Genomic DNA, 18,475 nt, shown 5'->3' with positions numbered 1-18,475 from the left:
ATTTTCCCGCGGCACACCTGACAATGTCTCACACCAGTGTGCCGCGGCACACGGGTTGAAAAACACTGCCGTATGCTTTTAAAAAGGCAGCGGGAGCCAAACTTTAGTTCGGTTGTACTTTCTTGGAAGTATTTACTAATGTACTCAGGTTATATTTTTGATCAATCCTCATCCTCAAATCCATCAAAGTTGTAATCTTCTGTATCTGAAATGAACAGCTTGGCAAGTTCACATTCAAACACGCCAGGTTCCATAGCATCATTGTCAGAGTCAGTCTCGTTGCTGTGCAGCTCCTCAAAAATGATGATAGCTTTTGCCAATCCATTCACAAATTGTGTATTGTAGAGAAATTTTTAGAGATTTAAGTGTGCCTTTTAGTCATGAAAATATGGTATATTTAGTTATTTTTATGGATGTCCCGATCACAATGCACCCAAGTCGGAATCCAAGTCACTTGATTTTGAATATATGCCATTCTATATTTGTATATGACTGGGAATGAGCAGTAGTTCAAATCAAGTGAGGAACTAATATATAAATTCTAGACTCAAGAAATCAGGAATTATGTCATAGCATATTTTAGTCTGTTAACTTTCCATCATCGTCTTGACCCTTGAAGCATCATGCTGATCAGCCTGAAATAGTTGTTTAAAGTCACATCCCGATACATATATTTGTGATCGTTTGCTCGATATATAAGTGCAGTGACCTTATCCTTTTATGCCGGGCTTTCATGTGTTTTCCTGGACAGCTGTTTCCATGGCAGAGCTCTCAAGCTTTTTATCTCCGCGTCAAGCTCACTTAGGCACCTAATCTGTACTAATACCGGCCGAATTAGTGATGAGGACAGGAGGTAGACTGCCCACACTCTTTCGGTCCAAAGAGGAAACAAAAATTCTACATTTAATAGAAATGTATTGTTTTGAATTCATCACGTGGAATAACTTACTATCATCTTTGGTTTCTATTTCAGCAGCATATTCTGATATTTTGGACTCATACGCATGCCTAGCCTAGTTACATGTGGTATAAAGTTACACAGTACATGTAGTACATTTGATACTCAATCTCAGAATAATGTGCAGTCAGTCATGCGTCACATGCACACACAGGCTTTTGTCAGATGGCTAAAAAGGCATATTTTTGCAAACATAGAAATAAAGGCATATTTTCCAACTAAAAACATCAGATCCCGGTATATAACGCGTGAAGAAAGACGAACTGGTCTTGAGTTTTTAACTGTAGTGCTTGGCAAGGGAAGGCAGCTTTCATACACAAAACAACTCAATGTGCTTCACACAAGGAAATGACACCGGCAATTTTTTGCCAACAGTTGATGACATTCAGAAGCAATGCAGATAAAAGTACCTTTTCAAAATGTACTTAAAAAGAACATATATTGATAAAGTTTAAACACATTAGTAGAAAACTTTAAAAAGATGTTAAAGTAAACCAAAGAAACATGAGTTGGTTTCTAAAATAATGAATAGAAAAAAAATAATGTAAAGATGCCCTTGATAGCATAAGAAAATGGATCTGTGGGTGGGTGGGTGTGTATTTTTATTCTTTTTTTGGGGAGGTGGCATTTTCTTTAATTCTTTCTTGGGGAGGTGGCATTTGCCTTCATTTGTTTCCCTTTCAGGGAACTGTTCTGGGCCGTCAGCAGTTTTCATGTTTACATTATCTTTCCAAAGCATTCGTTTTATGTAGAAAACAGTAAATAAACTACCCTAAAACTATAATACAGTCAAGGCCTGCCGGTTGAAAACCAGATGACACTTGATTCAGACTTCTCTTATTCGCTTCTTCAAGGTTAGGTTACTCTAAAATATTTTCAAATAGAAGTGGGACCTACTTTTGCAATGTTGCTACCTTCTGTACTAAACAAGCTGTCGTCTTGTCATGATTTCCAAAGAGACAGTGGGCTCATCAGCTTAGATTGTCTGCTTTCACAGGCGACCCCCAGACACTTGGCCATATCTATGTCCAAAGGTCGAGGTCAGGTTATCCTAACCCAGGGGTGTCAAACTCATTTTTGTCATGGGCCACATTTTAGTTACCATCTTCCTTGCAGGGCCGTTATGTTTGAAACCATATAAAGAAGTCAAGAATAAATGTTCATTCACCTATTGTTACTGTAATGAGGGCTTTGGTAACAAGAAAATGCTTACAGTATCACTCTTATTTATTACAAAGGAGAATTTGACATTTTGGTAGCGATTTTAGCAAGCATCATGAAATTTGCCGTCCTTGATTTGCTTTCGCCGGCCACATAAAATGATGTGGGGGGGCCAGATCTGGCGGCCGGGCCTTGAGTTTGACACCAGTGTCCTAACCTAATCTTTTTTAATTGAGACCCCATACATGGACGGCGTCATTGCTGCTTGTGCTACGTACCTTAACACAGTTGTTGTGAAGTTGTTGTTGGGATCGTAGAGTTCAGACTGTCATCCTTGAAAGCGTGATCACGAGCGTTGTGTCCTTGATTGCAATTATTGTGGAAGCCAATTGGCATGAATTTGCATGCAGACGAATGGCTGTCAGAAAGGTTCAGTTGGCGCTCCCTATCGAGGATGGAATTTTTTTTCTTTTTTTTTTAACCATCAGGCCCGCACAGGCAATAGCATCAGGCCCACAGAGACGGAGGGAGAAAGAGAAAAGGGCTCGGCAGCCAGTTGAACTACTGGCATGGTGAGCTTGCCCTGAAAGAGCACATGCCTCCGTGCACAATTATCCACTGTATGGAAACAACTCCCCCCCTCCCTCAACACACACAGACAATAGTTTGACAAACACGTCTATAAATGGAAGATGGAAAAAAACAAAAGTAGGCCAAAGAGCAGCAGAATGTAAGATCATGTCACTGATGTGGGATTGACATTTATCTCCTCCAACTGAGTTGATGGTATTTGTGACGAGCATATGCTCAAGTATCCCCAAGGAGAGTCTTAAAATGAACCCAGCACATCGGCGCATGTCAGCTGGTATTGTGCAAATTAGCGTGAGATCACGACTATCACGAAGATTAATGCAGCGGAAGATCTTGTTTTGCATTGCCTCGTCTGTTTGGTTTGCAGGCTACTTCAGCGTGTTGGCAGTTGTACTGAGGACAGACAACAACTCACCGTGGACAGATGAGTTTGACAGTAAGCGCTGTGACGAAAACTGGATTGTTGTATTCAATGCTTGTCGGGACAATCACGTCTTTTCGTCTCCTCCGTAGGAATTGAATTATCATGTTTGATCGACTCGATTTCGACAAACAATCCGAGAATTGAGTGGAAAAAGATTAAAGCGGAGGGACCAAGCTATGTGTACTTCAACAAGAAAGTTTCAGGTAAAAACAAATCAAAACAAGAATACCGTGTCTCGCTCTTTCCTCACTGACAAATGACATTGGTCTTTATGTTGTACTTTGTGCAGGTGACTTGGAGAACCGAGCGGTGATCAGAGAACCGGCCACATTAGTGATCACCAACGCAACTCGTTTGGACACGGCAAAATATCGCTGTGAGGTCACGGCTGCTGACGACCTGAAGTCCTTTGATGAGATTGTGATTGACCTTGTTGTTCGAGGTACGGTAACTCTAAATCAGTAGATCACAACCTTTTTTGACTTGCGTACCACCAAACCTCTTTTTTTTTTTGTCGTACCGTGACTGCCTCACCCATACGATGATGAGTCTTCGAAAGCAGAGCGTAGCACAACTGAATGATGACACTGGTCAACAAATTTGACTTCACTTTTCATCAGATATGCAAGTCAACTTTCCCAGATTCTTTTTTAGCGCTAATTATAATATATTTAGTTCTATTTAGGAATTAACGGTTTGCTCCAGCAACAGGTGGATCGTCTTTCTGAAACGTCATAGCTTTAAATTACAACTCAAGGTAAAATCGTATTGTGCAAACTTTTACATGTGATATATTTTTAAACTGTCTTTTGTCTTGTACTTGAATACTGCAACTGTTTGTATTGTCTCTTTTATGATGTCTTACCTATTTGTTTTTTATTTCTGTCCTTGTGGTCGTAAAGTTTTATGTGTCTCACTGTGCTATTTTAGAAACCTGCCTTGGGACTGAAAACTAGCATTTATGCTAAGTCCGGTGCATTTACACTGTTTATTCTTGTGTTGTACTAATGAAATTAATAAATGAATAAAGAAGTAAAAAAAGAATAGATAAAATATCTCAAACACAATGTGCGAAAAAAAAATACAAAGGCAATTTTTATATCGGTGTCAAAAATGCATTTCATAACACATGACGATTCTCATTAAAATTTGCCATTGATGAGTGTCGTAAAATTATTTTATTTTGCATCCTTAACTTGAACATTGTTTTTTTTTACTTCAAATGAAACATAATACAAATAAATATGTTCTTGTTCTAGTTAACGCTTAAAAAAAATGTCTCCAAAAATGTGCAGCTCCTTTGAATAAATCCCCGTTAAATGGGCCTTTCAACTGTCAATATCAGTTACAAAACCCCATAACAAGAATAACCAGACCCACAGTTTTGCTTTTGTTTCATCAGTCATCTCAGCTTTAATGAGACGCAATAAATTTTATGGGACACTTGAGCTAGCGCGCAGCTTTTCGGATTTCGCCCTACGCAATGTACTCATCTACCCCTGCTTGTGAAACACTGCTCCAAAATGACTTGTGCTTTTGCTTTTTTTGTGTTATAAGTCTTGAAGAATGTAAACTCCGAGTCATATAAACATGACAGTACGTCAAGATTATTCCGAATTTAGGCTAATAATAACGTGATCATTTTGCCCTTAAAAGAGAGACCTTGCCCGGTGAGTTCACACTTTGGATGCGGTAAGATGACACCGTGTTGTAGGTCGCACCAAGCCTTTGGCATACATGTGAGGATGTGTTGTGACCAGACTAGACCTACCCCAGCTGCAAAGGCATGTTCTGGGCTATAAGGGGAAACCTCTGAAACTGCATCTGCGCTGAATCGCAGTGCTAAAGAAAGCAAGCGCCACATGTTTTGGTAGCATTTTTTGGCATTGCTCAAAAATCATGCTCCCATCCGAACCATGAACGATCAGCATGCGCCCGGGGGTGGGATCACTTTTAAGCATCCTAGTTGTGAATAAGGCCCAGCAGCATCACACTGCATCTACTTTTCGAAAGCGCAAACCGCTCTTCTTATTGGATTCTGCAGTATTGTCACAATCTTCCTGTTTTGTTTTATTTGCACTATAGTAAAGCCCGTCGTTCCAAAATGCAACGTCCCCAAATCGGTCCCCTTTGGGAAGTCAGCCGAACTGAGTTGTTTGGAGGATGAGGGTTTCCCCAAGTCTCAGTACCAGTGGTTCAAGAACAAAGAGGAAATTCCTGATGACCCAAAGAGCAGCATGAAGTTCTTCAACTCGTCTTACACTCTCAACTCGGAAACAGGAATTCTGGTTAGTATGTGTGTGCATGTGTTTGGACAAGGACACGCATGGGCGAGGAAGGTGGGGCAGGGACGGTGGCTGGTCGCCCAGGGGTGGGCCGGATATTTTGGGTAGACAGTTGATGGTGAAGGAGGGCTTGAGCCACAAGGGGAATCTGCTGTCCTCGCTTGCACATTCCTCCGTGGACTCGCTTTGGAGGACGCTGCTCAGTCCACAGACTTTCCACCACCCAAGTCCTACGGCACTCTCATCCTTTGTGTGAAACTCCAAAAGCAAGTGTTGTTCACTTTGGACAGCACTTGAAAGTGCACGCTGTAAACTAATGAGGTTTGAATGATAGTTCTTCTGCACCTGTGCTCGCACCATTGGACTGTATTTATTTATTTTAACTCATTCAGTACCAGCCACTTCTGGACCAAGTCTGAAAAGACGTTTAAAAACGTCTTTGGGAGTGACTGAGTTAATAGCTCTACTCGTGGGAAAACAATGTATACCAACAGATGGATAACGTGGAACTAGCTGACTGTGTGATGGATTGAAGTACATCATTGGGAAGAAATTACTTCCTGTTTTTAGATCATTTCATCATCACATAACATATATATAATGTCATATATTCATAAAACATTAAGTCATCATAATGCATTCAATATTTTGTAAGATTTCATGAAATGCACACTTTTATCACTTATAACATCTATCCGCACGTCTTTTTTTTTTTTTTAAAGGCCAGTGTAACATTGCACCCCAAGGTTGGTATGTTGGTTTAAAGGTTGACTGCTCTGCAAATGGAGTGCACTTAAATGCAGACGGTAGTGAATGTAAAACTTTGCCAACCGAGATATCAGAATCAGGGGGATGCACAGTGCAGAGGTTAGATTCCGGCTTCGGCCTTCCTGTGTGGAGTTTGCATGTTCTCCCCGTGCCTGCGTGGGTTTTCTCCGGGTGCTCCGGTTTCCTCCCGCATTCCAAAAACATGTGTGGCACGTTAATGGAACACTCTAAATTGTCCTTGGGTGTGATTGTGAGCGCAAATGGTTGTTCATCCTTGCGTGCCCTGCGATTGGCTGGCAACCGATTGAGAGTGTGCCCCGCCTACTGCCCGAGGACAGCTCGGATAGGCTCCAGCACCCACGGCGACCCTTGTGATGATAAAGTGGATTGGAAAATGGATGAATGGTTATATATCATAATCTTGGCCACTGTTGGGACTCAAACACAAATGCACAGTTAAGTTCAATTTGTTATCCGTAAATCTGTTATCTTTGACTTAAATTCTGGTTATTTGCCAGTCATTGACATCTGAGTGGCAAAGATTGTCAATATCTCGTTTGTTGGTGAAATGGCTACACTCAAGACAACACTGACTGGCTCTTTTGTACTTTCCCCAATGTAGAAGTTCACCTCCGTCAGAAAAGAAGATGCTGGCGAGTACCACTGCAGAGCTAAAAATGATGCAGGATATGCTGAGTGTGCGCCGCAGAAGATGGAAGTCTGTAAGTGCTGCATCAGCACATAGTTTAAATCAGGATTCCGAGAGTTCATCGGGGTCCACAGACTATATGGAATTACTTTATCTGTACATGACACGCATGAAGAAATGTGTTGGTACGCCTCTTTTAATCAAAGAAAAAGTCACAGTGGTCACTGAAACAACTTCATTCTGACAAAAGTAAAAATAGAGACAAATGTAACAAAAATTAGTCAAGGAAAATCAGGCAATGCTTTTAAACTGTGGTACATCAGAATTCTTTTAACCCTTTCATGAACAAATAACGATAACCTATATCAGGATTTTTTTCTCAAGTGTTTTTATTCGTCTTTAGGCATGAAAAGAAAAAATAACGGTAGCGGATGGCAACACACAAGGGTCCATTGTAGCGGTTGACGCACAACTGTGACATTAAGATTAAGAGAAAACAAAATTTGAATAGCTGTCCACTCTAGTAACCGCTGTCCCTGAAAGGGTTAAAAGACAAATTCATGAAACTGGGGCTGGGCGAGTACCGATACCAGATATGGTATGGGGGTAGATTCAAGTTACTTTTGTGACTACCATAGGTTTTTTTAACAGCTGAGAGTGCATCTGAAAAACTTTGCACTGTCCTTCTTGAACCAATCGCCATTGTTGCGTTATTGTTTCCACAGATGATATTGATGTTGTGGGGATTGTACTGGGAGTGGTGGTGGTGGTTGTGGTACTTATATGTATATCAGCCGGGATCTGCTGCGCATATAAGCGAGGTTACTTCGCAAGTCAAAAGCAGGCAGGGAACAAGTAAGACATCGGCCCATCCTCCCACACAGATTGTCAAAGACGACATGTTTGACACATATTTACCTCCATGTGATCTCTGTTTTGTAGCTACAAAGTTCCAGCAAAAGGAGATGGGGTGGACTATGTCAGGACGGAGGATGAGGTATGTATACTCCACTGAAATTGAAAATGATCGGCATTTTAGGGCGAAACTTATCCTCAATTCCCGGCATTTTTTTTTTTTTTTTTTACCGATTCTGTTTTAATGCTCATGCAAAAACCATATCTAATAAATTTGAAAAATTGTTGTTTGGGGATCATCTGGTGGACCCTTGGTGCCAAATATTGTATGTTAAACTGGCGGGAAGAGCTTAATTTAGTCAGGTCATACATTTGTGGAAATTGAGTATGCTTTGAGGCCCAATTGTCAACTTACGTCCTTTGAAGTTTTTGTCAAAAAAAAAAAGAAAAAAAAAAAAAAAAGAAAAAGACAAAATACAAGCAAATTAGTGCTGCCATAAAGGGCCCCCGTAACCCTTATTGACCACCTTGGGGTACTGACACCTTAGACAAGAACCCTCAAACGTAGGCCCTATGTGTGTGCAAGGTCTCAAGAGGATTTGCCTAGATTTAGACCCTCAAAAACGGCAAACGTTTTTGTTGATAAACAATGCATCGCCTCGGCAACAGCGTGTGATGTAATCACACGCTTTAAATACATTTCGTCTTAAACGACTTTAGATGAAACACCCAAAGTTTGAAGACGATAAGACTTCATTGAAACATGACATCAAAAAAATGGGACAAATTCCAAAGTAAAATCAAAATGGTGGACTTCCTGTTAGCTTCAGTCTATCAGTCCAAATACTTTTTTGTCGGTCTTGGGCAGTTATGTTCATTCATCCATTATCCGAAGCGCTTACCTGGTGCAAATGTTATTTAACACATTCAGGGGGAGCAGTCACTACGGTGGACATCTTACCATGTTATCAGGTTACAGGGCGCATGAAAGGGTTAAAATGCTGTCTTTTATGCTCTTTGTAGGGAGACTTTCGACACAAGTCGTCGTTTGTGATCTGAGCGTGACGCAAGAATGACAGTGGGGAAAGTGCCAAGTGAAACGAGTGACACGTGCGGCTGCCGTCCTCGCAGTCTCAATCACGGAGCCGCCAACGGTTCATGCTCTGAACTCTCCAACTTTTTCACGTTTGCCAAAGGTGACAAGATTTCAAAAGGACAACAGTTTGCAAAAAAAAAAAAAAAACCTTACCATATTGAGTACACAGGGGATTGTTTTCTTCAATTGCTGTACTAAACCGTGGACTTGAACGTTATTTTCCAAACTCAAATCCACTTGGATGAAATATTTGACAACACGTAGTCCCACCAAAATCATTCAAACATGACACATTTCTACATGACGCTTCACAAGATGTGTCATTTGTAATAACATTTATTTTCTACTGTTGAAATTTGTCAGACTATTTTTGATGGGATATATTTTAAATGCCTATAGATAAAGGTTTACTTTTTTAAATATTTGTAAAATACTAACTGTGCTTTTTTTTTTTTTTTAAATTGTAATTATCTGTTTGTGGGTTTAAAATATCTGCGATTGGCTGGCAACCAGTTCAGGGTGTACCACGCTTGCTGCCCGAAGACAGCTGGGATAGGCTCCAGCACGCCCCGCGACCCTCGTGGGGATAAAGTGGATTAAAAAATGGATGGCTGGGTTTAAATGTGTTACTTTCACCACTTTTACATTCAAGCTGTCAGCATTTATACCTTTGCCACCAGAAAGAAAGAACGACGATCAAAGCAGGTTTCCGTCAGCATATCAACATGTGGTTCATGATCAGCGGTCTTGCGTCTCGAACTCTCACCGCTGGGATCGCCCGGGTTCTGTTTGTCAAAAAGCAACCAAAAAAAACCTCTGTTTTGTTTGTAGTCTTAGAAAGAGGTTTTGAAGAGTGCCAGTCAAATGCTGTGAAACACTGTACCACAATCAGTGCTGCGTTTTCTTGATTTTTTTTTAAGTGTCCTTCTCAGCTTGCTGTTCATTTTTGTATATATTGAATTTACTGTCCTGTAGCTGTAATACATAACGTACGTTCGGTATTACATTATCAGAAGAAAAAGGTGGACAGGGTGTGTGAGTTAGCCTTTTAGACCCCTCGCCCCTTAAAAAAAAAAACAAAAAAAAAACGTGCTGTAATACTTTGTTTCGACAATAGAAATGCAATCAACAATCTGCGGGAGTCTGCGACCTTTACCTGCTTCTTTAATTCACGGTTAAAGCCTGTCATCAACAAAGCCTTTCATCACAAAATGTGCTGCACCCGCATCGTCCGAGAATTGTATCAAGTACAATGTAACCTGCCAAGTAATATTATTAATAATAATAAATAAAATATAATGTTGAGTGAATTTGTACAAAGGCCCACCCTACTTAAACCTTACTCATGCTACGCTCAATGTTCAAAGTCACATTTTAAATGAATAGCTGTTATGTAAGTATCAAGAGAAATGAATCACTGCAAAATAAATCCACACACCCTTTGGATCATCATGAAGAGAGAATCGAGAAGGTATTTGCCGAGCGATACTGTGACCTTGTGGCATTTTATTGGCACTGCTGGAATTAATAAAGTACGGTAATGTTTGTGCCGGCCTGCAGGCAGTGTAGCAACGTAGCTTGAGCTTTTGCCTCATCGGTATGTACTCTTTCAAATTGAGAAGACGAGATATCAACAAGCTCGCTTTGACACACAGTTTTAACTCGAGTGCCAGTCCTCTTGAGACCTCCTCCCTGGCTAGAATCAGCAGTGTTCAATTATCTGACTTCTGTGTTCATCAGAAACTGCCGATAACAAGCACCGTGTTCAAACAAATGAATATCCACGTGTGCATGTATGTGTATTTAGCAGCAGGGTGTGACAGAGGCCGCAGTTTGATGGATGAGCTGTCAACTTTTTGACTGGAGCTGTGGCCTTAAGGTAGCCATCGCCTGTTGTGGCCACAATATCTGAACCGATTGGCAGACACTGGAGGAGACAAGGAGTCTTTTCAAGCTTTTTTGGCCTGTGGAACGTGGAGGCAACTGTTTTGGTGGTCTCTCGGGCAAAAACTCAAGCGTAGGAGGACCCTGATATGGTCTGTGAAACCCCTTATGACAGGTATCAAGAGTTTGGTCTGCATTGCCAGCTGCCCTTTTGTCACCAATTCTGTTTATAACCTTTTCTAGGCACAGTCGAGACATTGAGGAGTCCCAATTTATTTCGCAGCCGTGTGAGAATCGGTTGGGATGAGAATCATCACCTCCAAATAAAAGACCGGGTTTTTTGTGAAAATGGTTAGAGTGCCCCTCCAGGTCGGGGATGAAGAAAAAAAAAACAAGTGGCCAAAATGAGTTTCCTCCTCAGGGTGTCCGGGTTCCCCCTTAGAGAAGCAATTGTCATCCGGAATGGGCTCAGAGGAAAGCTGCCGCCCTTCCTTATCAAGAGCTGCCAGATGAAGTGGCTCGGGCAAGTGGGTAGGATGCACACCTTTTTGGTGAGGTGGTCTGAGGATGTCTCATTGGGAGAATCCCGGGGACAACCCAGGACACGCTGGCCTGAGAAGTCCTCGGGATGCCCTGGAAGAGTTGGATGAAGTGGCTTGGGAGAAGAAAACTAGGATTCCCTTCTTATGCTGCACCCGCAACCCTATCCCAGAAAAGCAAACGAAAATGGATGAATCTGTATTCTTCTGTGATAGCAGCTCACAAAAACAGGCGGAAAAAAAGAAAGTGCGCCATGCTTGTGAACTTAATCATTGAAATTGTGTATTCAACTCCCAAATTTGAGAGGTTGGTGGACTTCTGAAGGATCGTTTTCCAGAAACTCCAAATGGTACATCATCTTGGGCATTTATTTAAGTTTTAAGCTTCGATTGTTGACTTAAATTACATCACTATCAAATGGGTGTGTTACTCACATGAAATCCATTTTTATTTTTTTCCCCATGCTTTCTCAATTTACAAACTAAATCTCATTTAATACGTCATCGATTGATTTGCAAATGATGTGGGGCGCGCCGGGGAATATCATTTTAGATGTTCTATTCATTACTCGTAGGGCTCTGGAAGGTCAACAATTCTACTGATTTTATGTCCCACTAGGTACTTTGTGTTGGTTGATTCCTGTCAAGGTAATGAAAAAGAAGATCCGATTAAAAAGACTATATGAAACTCTTTCCATTGACAGTATATGACTGATAAAGTTCAACATCAACCCATCACCTTCACAGCATGTTGACAGTAAAATATTCCACCGCGTCTCCACACCGAGCTTTGTCACTCCTTTTAATTTTTTTAACGGCTGAGAGATTCACTTTCATGAAGTCATTTTTCTCGTTATACTTTAAAAAAAATGACATTTCCATCATCCTTTATGATCATGGTTGCCTGTGAATGTGTAGGAAATGTTCTCCAAATATCGATTATGGTAGGGAAGATCTGCCCAAGCATTTGCACATTGGAATTTGTTCATACCGCTTTGTTAAAATATTAAGGTTTGCCAACCACAATGAGTTTACCGCAAACTCTTTTGAGAACCGCTAATGGACCCACATTGAAGTAAAGGAGTCGCGCGGCCTCCCCCTTCATTTCTACAAATTTCATTTCTCCCAAGTGCCTTCTATCATTAAAATAGATCTGTTTCTCTCGCCTGCTTGTTATTCTGCCCGAGGTTTCATGTTGTTCACGCAGTTATCCACAAGCCTGGCGTTTGAGAGGAATGATGTCACCACAAATTTCTGCTGTCCGTCGTTCCATATCTGCAAATTTGTGTGTGTGTGTGTGTGTGTGTGTGTGTGTGTGTGTGTGTGTGTGTGTGTGTGTGTGTGTATATATATATATATATATATATATATATATATATATACACATGTGTGTGTATGTATGTATATTTTTTTTTTCCGTAGATTACAATAGACAGAAATATATAACTGTAGTGCCTAAATCTAGTGGAAAATAATTTTGGTAAGGACACACAGTATTAGGCAAAAGGATAGTATGGGCTTATTTTGACAAAACAACTCTTTTATTGCCATAATTTTGCAAATAGAGCTCTTTAACCATTTGAGGGACAGCGGTTACCACAGTGGACGGCTTTTCATGTTATCAGGTTACAGGTTATCATTATTGGTGCATGAAATGGTCGATTCTGCATTTAACAAACCACAAGACATGTCAGCGTGAAACGGCAAATCACGTACGACAGTTACATGTCGTTTTACACAGAAGCCAACCGTGGTAAAGGTTCTGTCATCACGCTGTTAACTGTTGTTGTTTTTCTATATTCAAGGGCAATCTAAACTGAGCTGTCATGCAGCACTGTTTGTTTGTTTGTTTGTTTGTTTTTTCACTCAATACCATGAAATAAATGCTGTCATCTTCATGTCTCACATCTTCGAGGGCTTGATAGGGGTGCAGGGGGAATTTGTCCATTCTAGTACCACTCTATTTGTGATGAATAAAACTCACTTATAATGCTAATAGCGATTCCTGTGTTTTTTGTTGTGTGCATGCTGCATATTACAGACTTTATTTTGTGCGTACACATGGACAATTTACTGGCAGTATTGGGAGTAATGCGTGACAAAAGTAACGCTTGACAGAGAGATTAGGGCTGCCTTGGAAAAACATAGCGATAATGCGATGTGTGTGTTGAAGATAGCAATAGAGATTATTAATGCAATATTTAACATGTAATTAAAGAAAAATGACATTTTTAGAATCTATTGAATGAATGAAATTCATTTTGTTCCTGTGTCAAAATAATCAAGCTCAATGTATTCTTAGCTAAACCCAGCCGCTGGGGGGCAGTGCCCTCCCCTGGGGGTGCACTGTTCCCCAGTGCCGGTCCCAAGCCCGGAGAAATGGGGAGGGTTGCGTCAGGAATGGCATCCGGCGTAAAACTTTTGCCAAGACGACCATGCGAGTTGGTAGGACGGTTTACAGGGGCGGATGGAAATTACTGACTCGCTGTGGCGACCCCTGAATAGGGACGTGCCGAAAGGAGAAGAAGAGGAAGAAGAAGAATGTATTCTTAGCTAATCACTTGTAATGCCCCAAGATACTGTTCAACTCTTGGATATATATATATATATAACACACACACACACACACACACACACACACATAATTGGGCGGCCTGGTGGTTTGCGCGTCGACCTCACAGTGCAGAGGTTCAATTTCAGGCCTTCCTGTGGTGGAGTTTGCATGTTCTCCCCTTGCCTGCGGCATGGGTTTTCTCCGGGTACTTTTCGGTTTCCTCCCACATTCCAAAAAAATGCATGACAATACAATACAATACAATACATCCTGATTTATACAGTATAGCGCTTTCACAACAGCTGCACAGGCTGATTGAACACTCAAAATTGTGAGTGTGAGCTCGGATGGTTGTTCGTTTCTGTGTGCCCCGTGATTGGCTGGCAACTGGTTCAGGGTGTCCCCCGCCTACTGCCCGTAGACAGCTGGGATAGGCTCCAGCATCCCCCGTGACCCTTGAGAGGATAAAGTGGTTCAGAAAATGGATGGATGGATGGATGGATGCACGTCATCTCTCTAACACTTTTAATTGTTAGACCAATTGTCAATTATACTTCAATACATAAAAACAACAGCCTCTTATTGATAATGGGAACACATATTGGCAATATAAATGTATCTTTCCCATGTGTGTCAATTAATTTAAGTTTGTTGATAATATGTTTTATGGTGTACAGTCTGTGGTTATTTATTTATTTATTGGACCAAAAATCAGTTGCAATGTTTGAATTTGTAAATGGGAAGTCAACCCCAAAATTTTCTTGACCAAATAATATGTTTTATACAGCCCCACGAGTCTAAAAACTGCATTCGGATTAGTATTGTTTGTGGAATAGGAGCTAAGCTGTAAAATCCACCCGTTTTTATCCATTTGGGGGGTTTGGGGGCATTTTGCCACTTACTGTCAACTGAAAATGACATCACAGTTGCTCAGGCCTCAGGTAACGACCAATCATGGCTCAGCTGCGGAAAACAGGTGAGCCGTGTTGAGACTTGCGAGGCACTTAGAACATAATGAAAAGAAAATTTGTGGGTTGACTGTCCCTTTAAAAATACATCTTGTTTTACATGCTGAGCCTCATTACTGACAAAAGGTTGAAGAAGGAAGTTGTCATGTAAAATTAAAGTCATAATCAACAGTGAGGTGGTGTTATTTGTCTTGGGTAATTCTGAGACCTTGTTTTGACTTTATTTGTGTACAGGGCTGATATGCAGTGTGATTTAAGATCTGAATAGACATCCCACTTTGATGCAGTGATCAGGACGGACTATAGCGTGAGTGGGAAGGGGGAAAACCGATGAGAGAAAAATCACACTTGACACAAGGATGAAACCTATTTCTAAAATATTCCAGCATGACATGATGAACTGACACATTGACAAGATGTGTCGACTGCTTGCATCTCATCATTACTAACATTCTCAGCCATATCCGAACAGCTCGAGGGCTCTTTCTTCCAACTTGGGAAGGACTTGTGGAGCTTTACTTATTTGACAATGGGACATACTGCTAGGCGGTCATCTCATAAAAAATATTTTACATTTGATGAAACAACACACACTAACTGCAAAGTGTGACATAATACTTTTTTATGGGGGGGGGGGGGAGTGGAGGGGGGTGGGGTGTTGACTGTTGACTCATCCATCCATTTTCTGATCCGCTTATCCTCACGGAAAATAAAAAAAACAAAGTTAAACAGGAGCTTGACTATATGTGTGCGTGTGCAGTACCTGACGACTTTCTTCTTTGTATTGTATTGTATTGCCTCGACAATTTTATTCTTGCATCTCCATTCCCATTATAGACAACGATTGAACTGAAGGAGTCCTCCATGTTGTGATGCATTGACTGTTCAAGTTGGACCTCTACAGGCGTTACTCGGCAATTACACACCAGTCTTCAAACAAATGAATCCATTGAACATCTCCCGAGAGACAGCTGTCAACATCCATCCGTCCATCCATAATCTGATCCGCTTATCCTCAGGAGCCTATCCCAGCTGTCTTCGGGCAGTAGGCTACACCCTGAACTGGTTGCCAGCCAATCGCAGGGCACACGTAGACCAACAACCACGATCACAATCACACCTTGGGACAAATTAGAGCATTCAATCAATCTACCATGCATGTTTTTTGGAATGTGGGAGGAAACCGGAGTACCTGGAGAAAACCCACGCAAGCACAGGGAGAATATGCAAACTCCACACAGGAAGGCAGGAGTCGGGATCAAACTCATGACCTCTGCACTGTGAGACAGACATTGATAACCAGCTAATCAACGTGTCACCCAGCTGTCAACACCTTCAATAAAATCATGCAAAAGTGGCTTACTGTGGCCTTCTTTTGTACACATCAACAATTACTGCTATTACATGCATTCAACAGAAACAAATATTTCCTGGACCTTACATGTTTTCATGTGTAACAGGCGCACATTAAAAGTTGCAGATGTAATGGGATCCAGTAAGAGAAAATAAAATCAATTTTAATTTACATGTACACCAGGAGTTGGGTGCTTCTAATATACTACGAATCATCATCGTCTACTTACTACCGTAGTAGTAGTAGTAGTAGTAGTAGTACTAATAGTCGTAGTAGTACCTACCACTCTGCTGTTATCCAGTTTGGCGCCCATGTCAAGATTTTATATGGCACTGCCCCACCGCCATCGACAATTTACATGCACTTTCTTCGGAAGTCAAATCAAATTATTTTTACAATGCCTTTAATTTATGAATAACATGTCACACAATTTAAAACATAAAATTGAACATTTTCCTCATTTTATGTATTGTATCAAACAAATCATGTGAGTGACTTACTGTGGCGACCTCTAACTCAACTTGATCTCTCTTTCTCCCATTTCCCCTCCTATTTTTTTTTCCTTTCCTGTGCTCTGGATAGTTTTGTTCATTTTGACATGTTTACAAAGTTTGCTAGTGTCACATCAATAAATGTGCTCTCATCCCAAAGAGAGCCAACAGTACACCAATCAGGGAGTATTCGGTTTTATCATATTTAGTAGCCTAATCTTCATTGGGCAGAACGGGCATGGTGACCAGATAATCACAGGGCACACATCAATGAACAACAATATGCACCCACAGTCACACCTATCGACATTTTAGAGTGTTCCATGAGCCTGCCATTCATTTTTTATGGAATGTGGCAGGAAACCTTAGTACCCGCAGAAAAGCCACGCATGCATGGAGAGATGCAAACTCCGCATAGAAAGAATCGAACCCTGCACCTCTGCACTGCGAGGCCGGCGTGTTAAGCAGTCATCCACCGTGCCACCATTAATAATAAGATAATAAGATAAGATAAGATATCCTTTATTTGTCCCACACTGGGGAAATTTACAGCCTTCAGCAGCAAGATTGAGGGTAGAAAGAAGAGAAAAGAAAACACAGTTCAATTAAGTGCAATATAAATACAATAGTCACAGTACTATTCACATTTGTTGTCATATCATTTAAATAATTTTATGATACATTTATTTATTCATTTTTTATTCAGCAGCCTGACAGCAGTCGGTAGGAACGAGCGGCGGTATCTCTCCGTCTTGCAACGCGGGTGTAACAGTCTCTGACTGAAGGAGCTACCGAGTGCTGTCAGGGCGGGCTGGAGGGTGTGGGAGGGACTGTCCAACATAGCTTTTAGCTTAGCTAGCATCCTGCTGTTGCCCACCTCCTCCAGAGTGTCGAGGGAGCAGCCCAGGACAGAACTAGCCTTCCTGACTAGTCGCTCCAATCTCTTCCTGTCCCGGGCCGAGATGCTGCCTGACCAGCAGACAATGCCATAATGGATGGCCGAGGCCACCACCGAGTTATAGAAAGTCTTAAGGAGTGACCCCTGAACCCCAAAAGACCTCAGTTTCCTGAGTAGGAAAAGTCTGCTCTGACCTTTCCTGATCAGGGTGTCCGTGTTAGTCGACCAGTTTACATCCGTCTGTGTCACGCTTGACTCACGTCAAGGCACACTTCTCGGTCAGGTGACCGACGACGCTCATAAACAAAACGCTAAAGCCCGCAAAATGAGTAAAAATGCTGCTTGGAGATCACAAATGACAGCGGCCTTAAAAGTACGTTCGAAACAACTGGATCAAAGTTATGGCTGAATACTCTGAGATCGCCACAATAGCACTGTTGCTATTTCCGACATCCTACCTGTGTGAAGTGGGGAGTTTCTGCAGCAACGGCGACTAAAACAAAATTACGAAGTAGACTGGACATAAACCACACACTTGAGGTGTCATTGTCTCCTATTACCCCGAGATGGGACTGTCTGATTGCAGAAAATCAAGCTCGGGACTGTGGTGAGTCGTCATTTTCATGCACTTTGAATTTGCGTTGTATCGTATTTTGAAGGCATTAAACATTACCAGAGCGATAAGAGTGTTGCGACCAGATTAGACGCTCCTTGTGTTTATTATTATATTTCGAAAACACCACAGTTTTCATGCAGCTCATACCATCTTATTTTGTTGTATTAATTCGCCACACCTTAAATGCCGGTCCCTGAAAATATTGTCTGACTTAACCGGTCCGTGGGGCAAAAAAGGTTGGGGACCCCTGGAATAAAGCTGTAACCTGTTATACAAGCACTGTAGTTACCTGCAAGGCAAAATTGCGGGCAAAAATTTGGCCGTAATGGGCAAAACAGTACGAACACCTTTTAAAAAAACGTATCATTATACGACCTATTTTTT

The 18,475-nt window shown here is 41.4% G+C and overlaps 1 protein-coding gene across 1 annotated transcript in view; it reads left to right on the top strand.

The window, feature by feature from the left end:
• LOC109507986 (junctional adhesion molecule C-like) overlaps nt 1–10,207 on the top strand; it is a 38,316-nt gene extending 28,109 nt beyond the window's left edge. Inside the window, exons 2-9 of the mRNA XM_019857758.1 lie at nt 3,078–3,146; nt 3,224–3,337; nt 3,424–3,576; nt 5,220–5,422; nt 6,810–6,909; nt 7,562–7,691; nt 7,779–7,833; nt 8,715–10,207. Coding sequence (XP_019713317.1) covers nt 3,078–3,146; nt 3,224–3,337; nt 3,424–3,576; nt 5,220–5,422; nt 6,810–6,909; nt 7,562–7,691; nt 7,779–7,833; nt 8,715–8,750 — 860 coding nt within the window. The 3' untranslated portion in view covers nt 8,751–10,207. The remainder of the gene's footprint in view (nt 1–3,077; nt 3,147–3,223; nt 3,338–3,423; nt 3,577–5,219; nt 5,423–6,809; nt 6,910–7,561; nt 7,692–7,778; nt 7,834–8,714) is intronic.
• The last annotated feature ends 8,268 nt before the right edge of the window (nt 10,208–18,475 follow it).

This window comes from Hippocampus comes, unplaced genomic scaffold (genome assembly GCF_001891065.2).
Source record: "Hippocampus comes isolate QL1 unplaced genomic scaffold, H_comes_QL1_v1.1 scaffold248, whole genome shotgun sequence".
NCBI classification, from domain to species: domain Eukaryota; kingdom Metazoa; phylum Chordata; class Actinopteri; order Syngnathiformes; family Syngnathidae; genus Hippocampus; species Hippocampus comes.
This window is presented reverse-complemented; position numbering and strand designations above follow the sequence as displayed.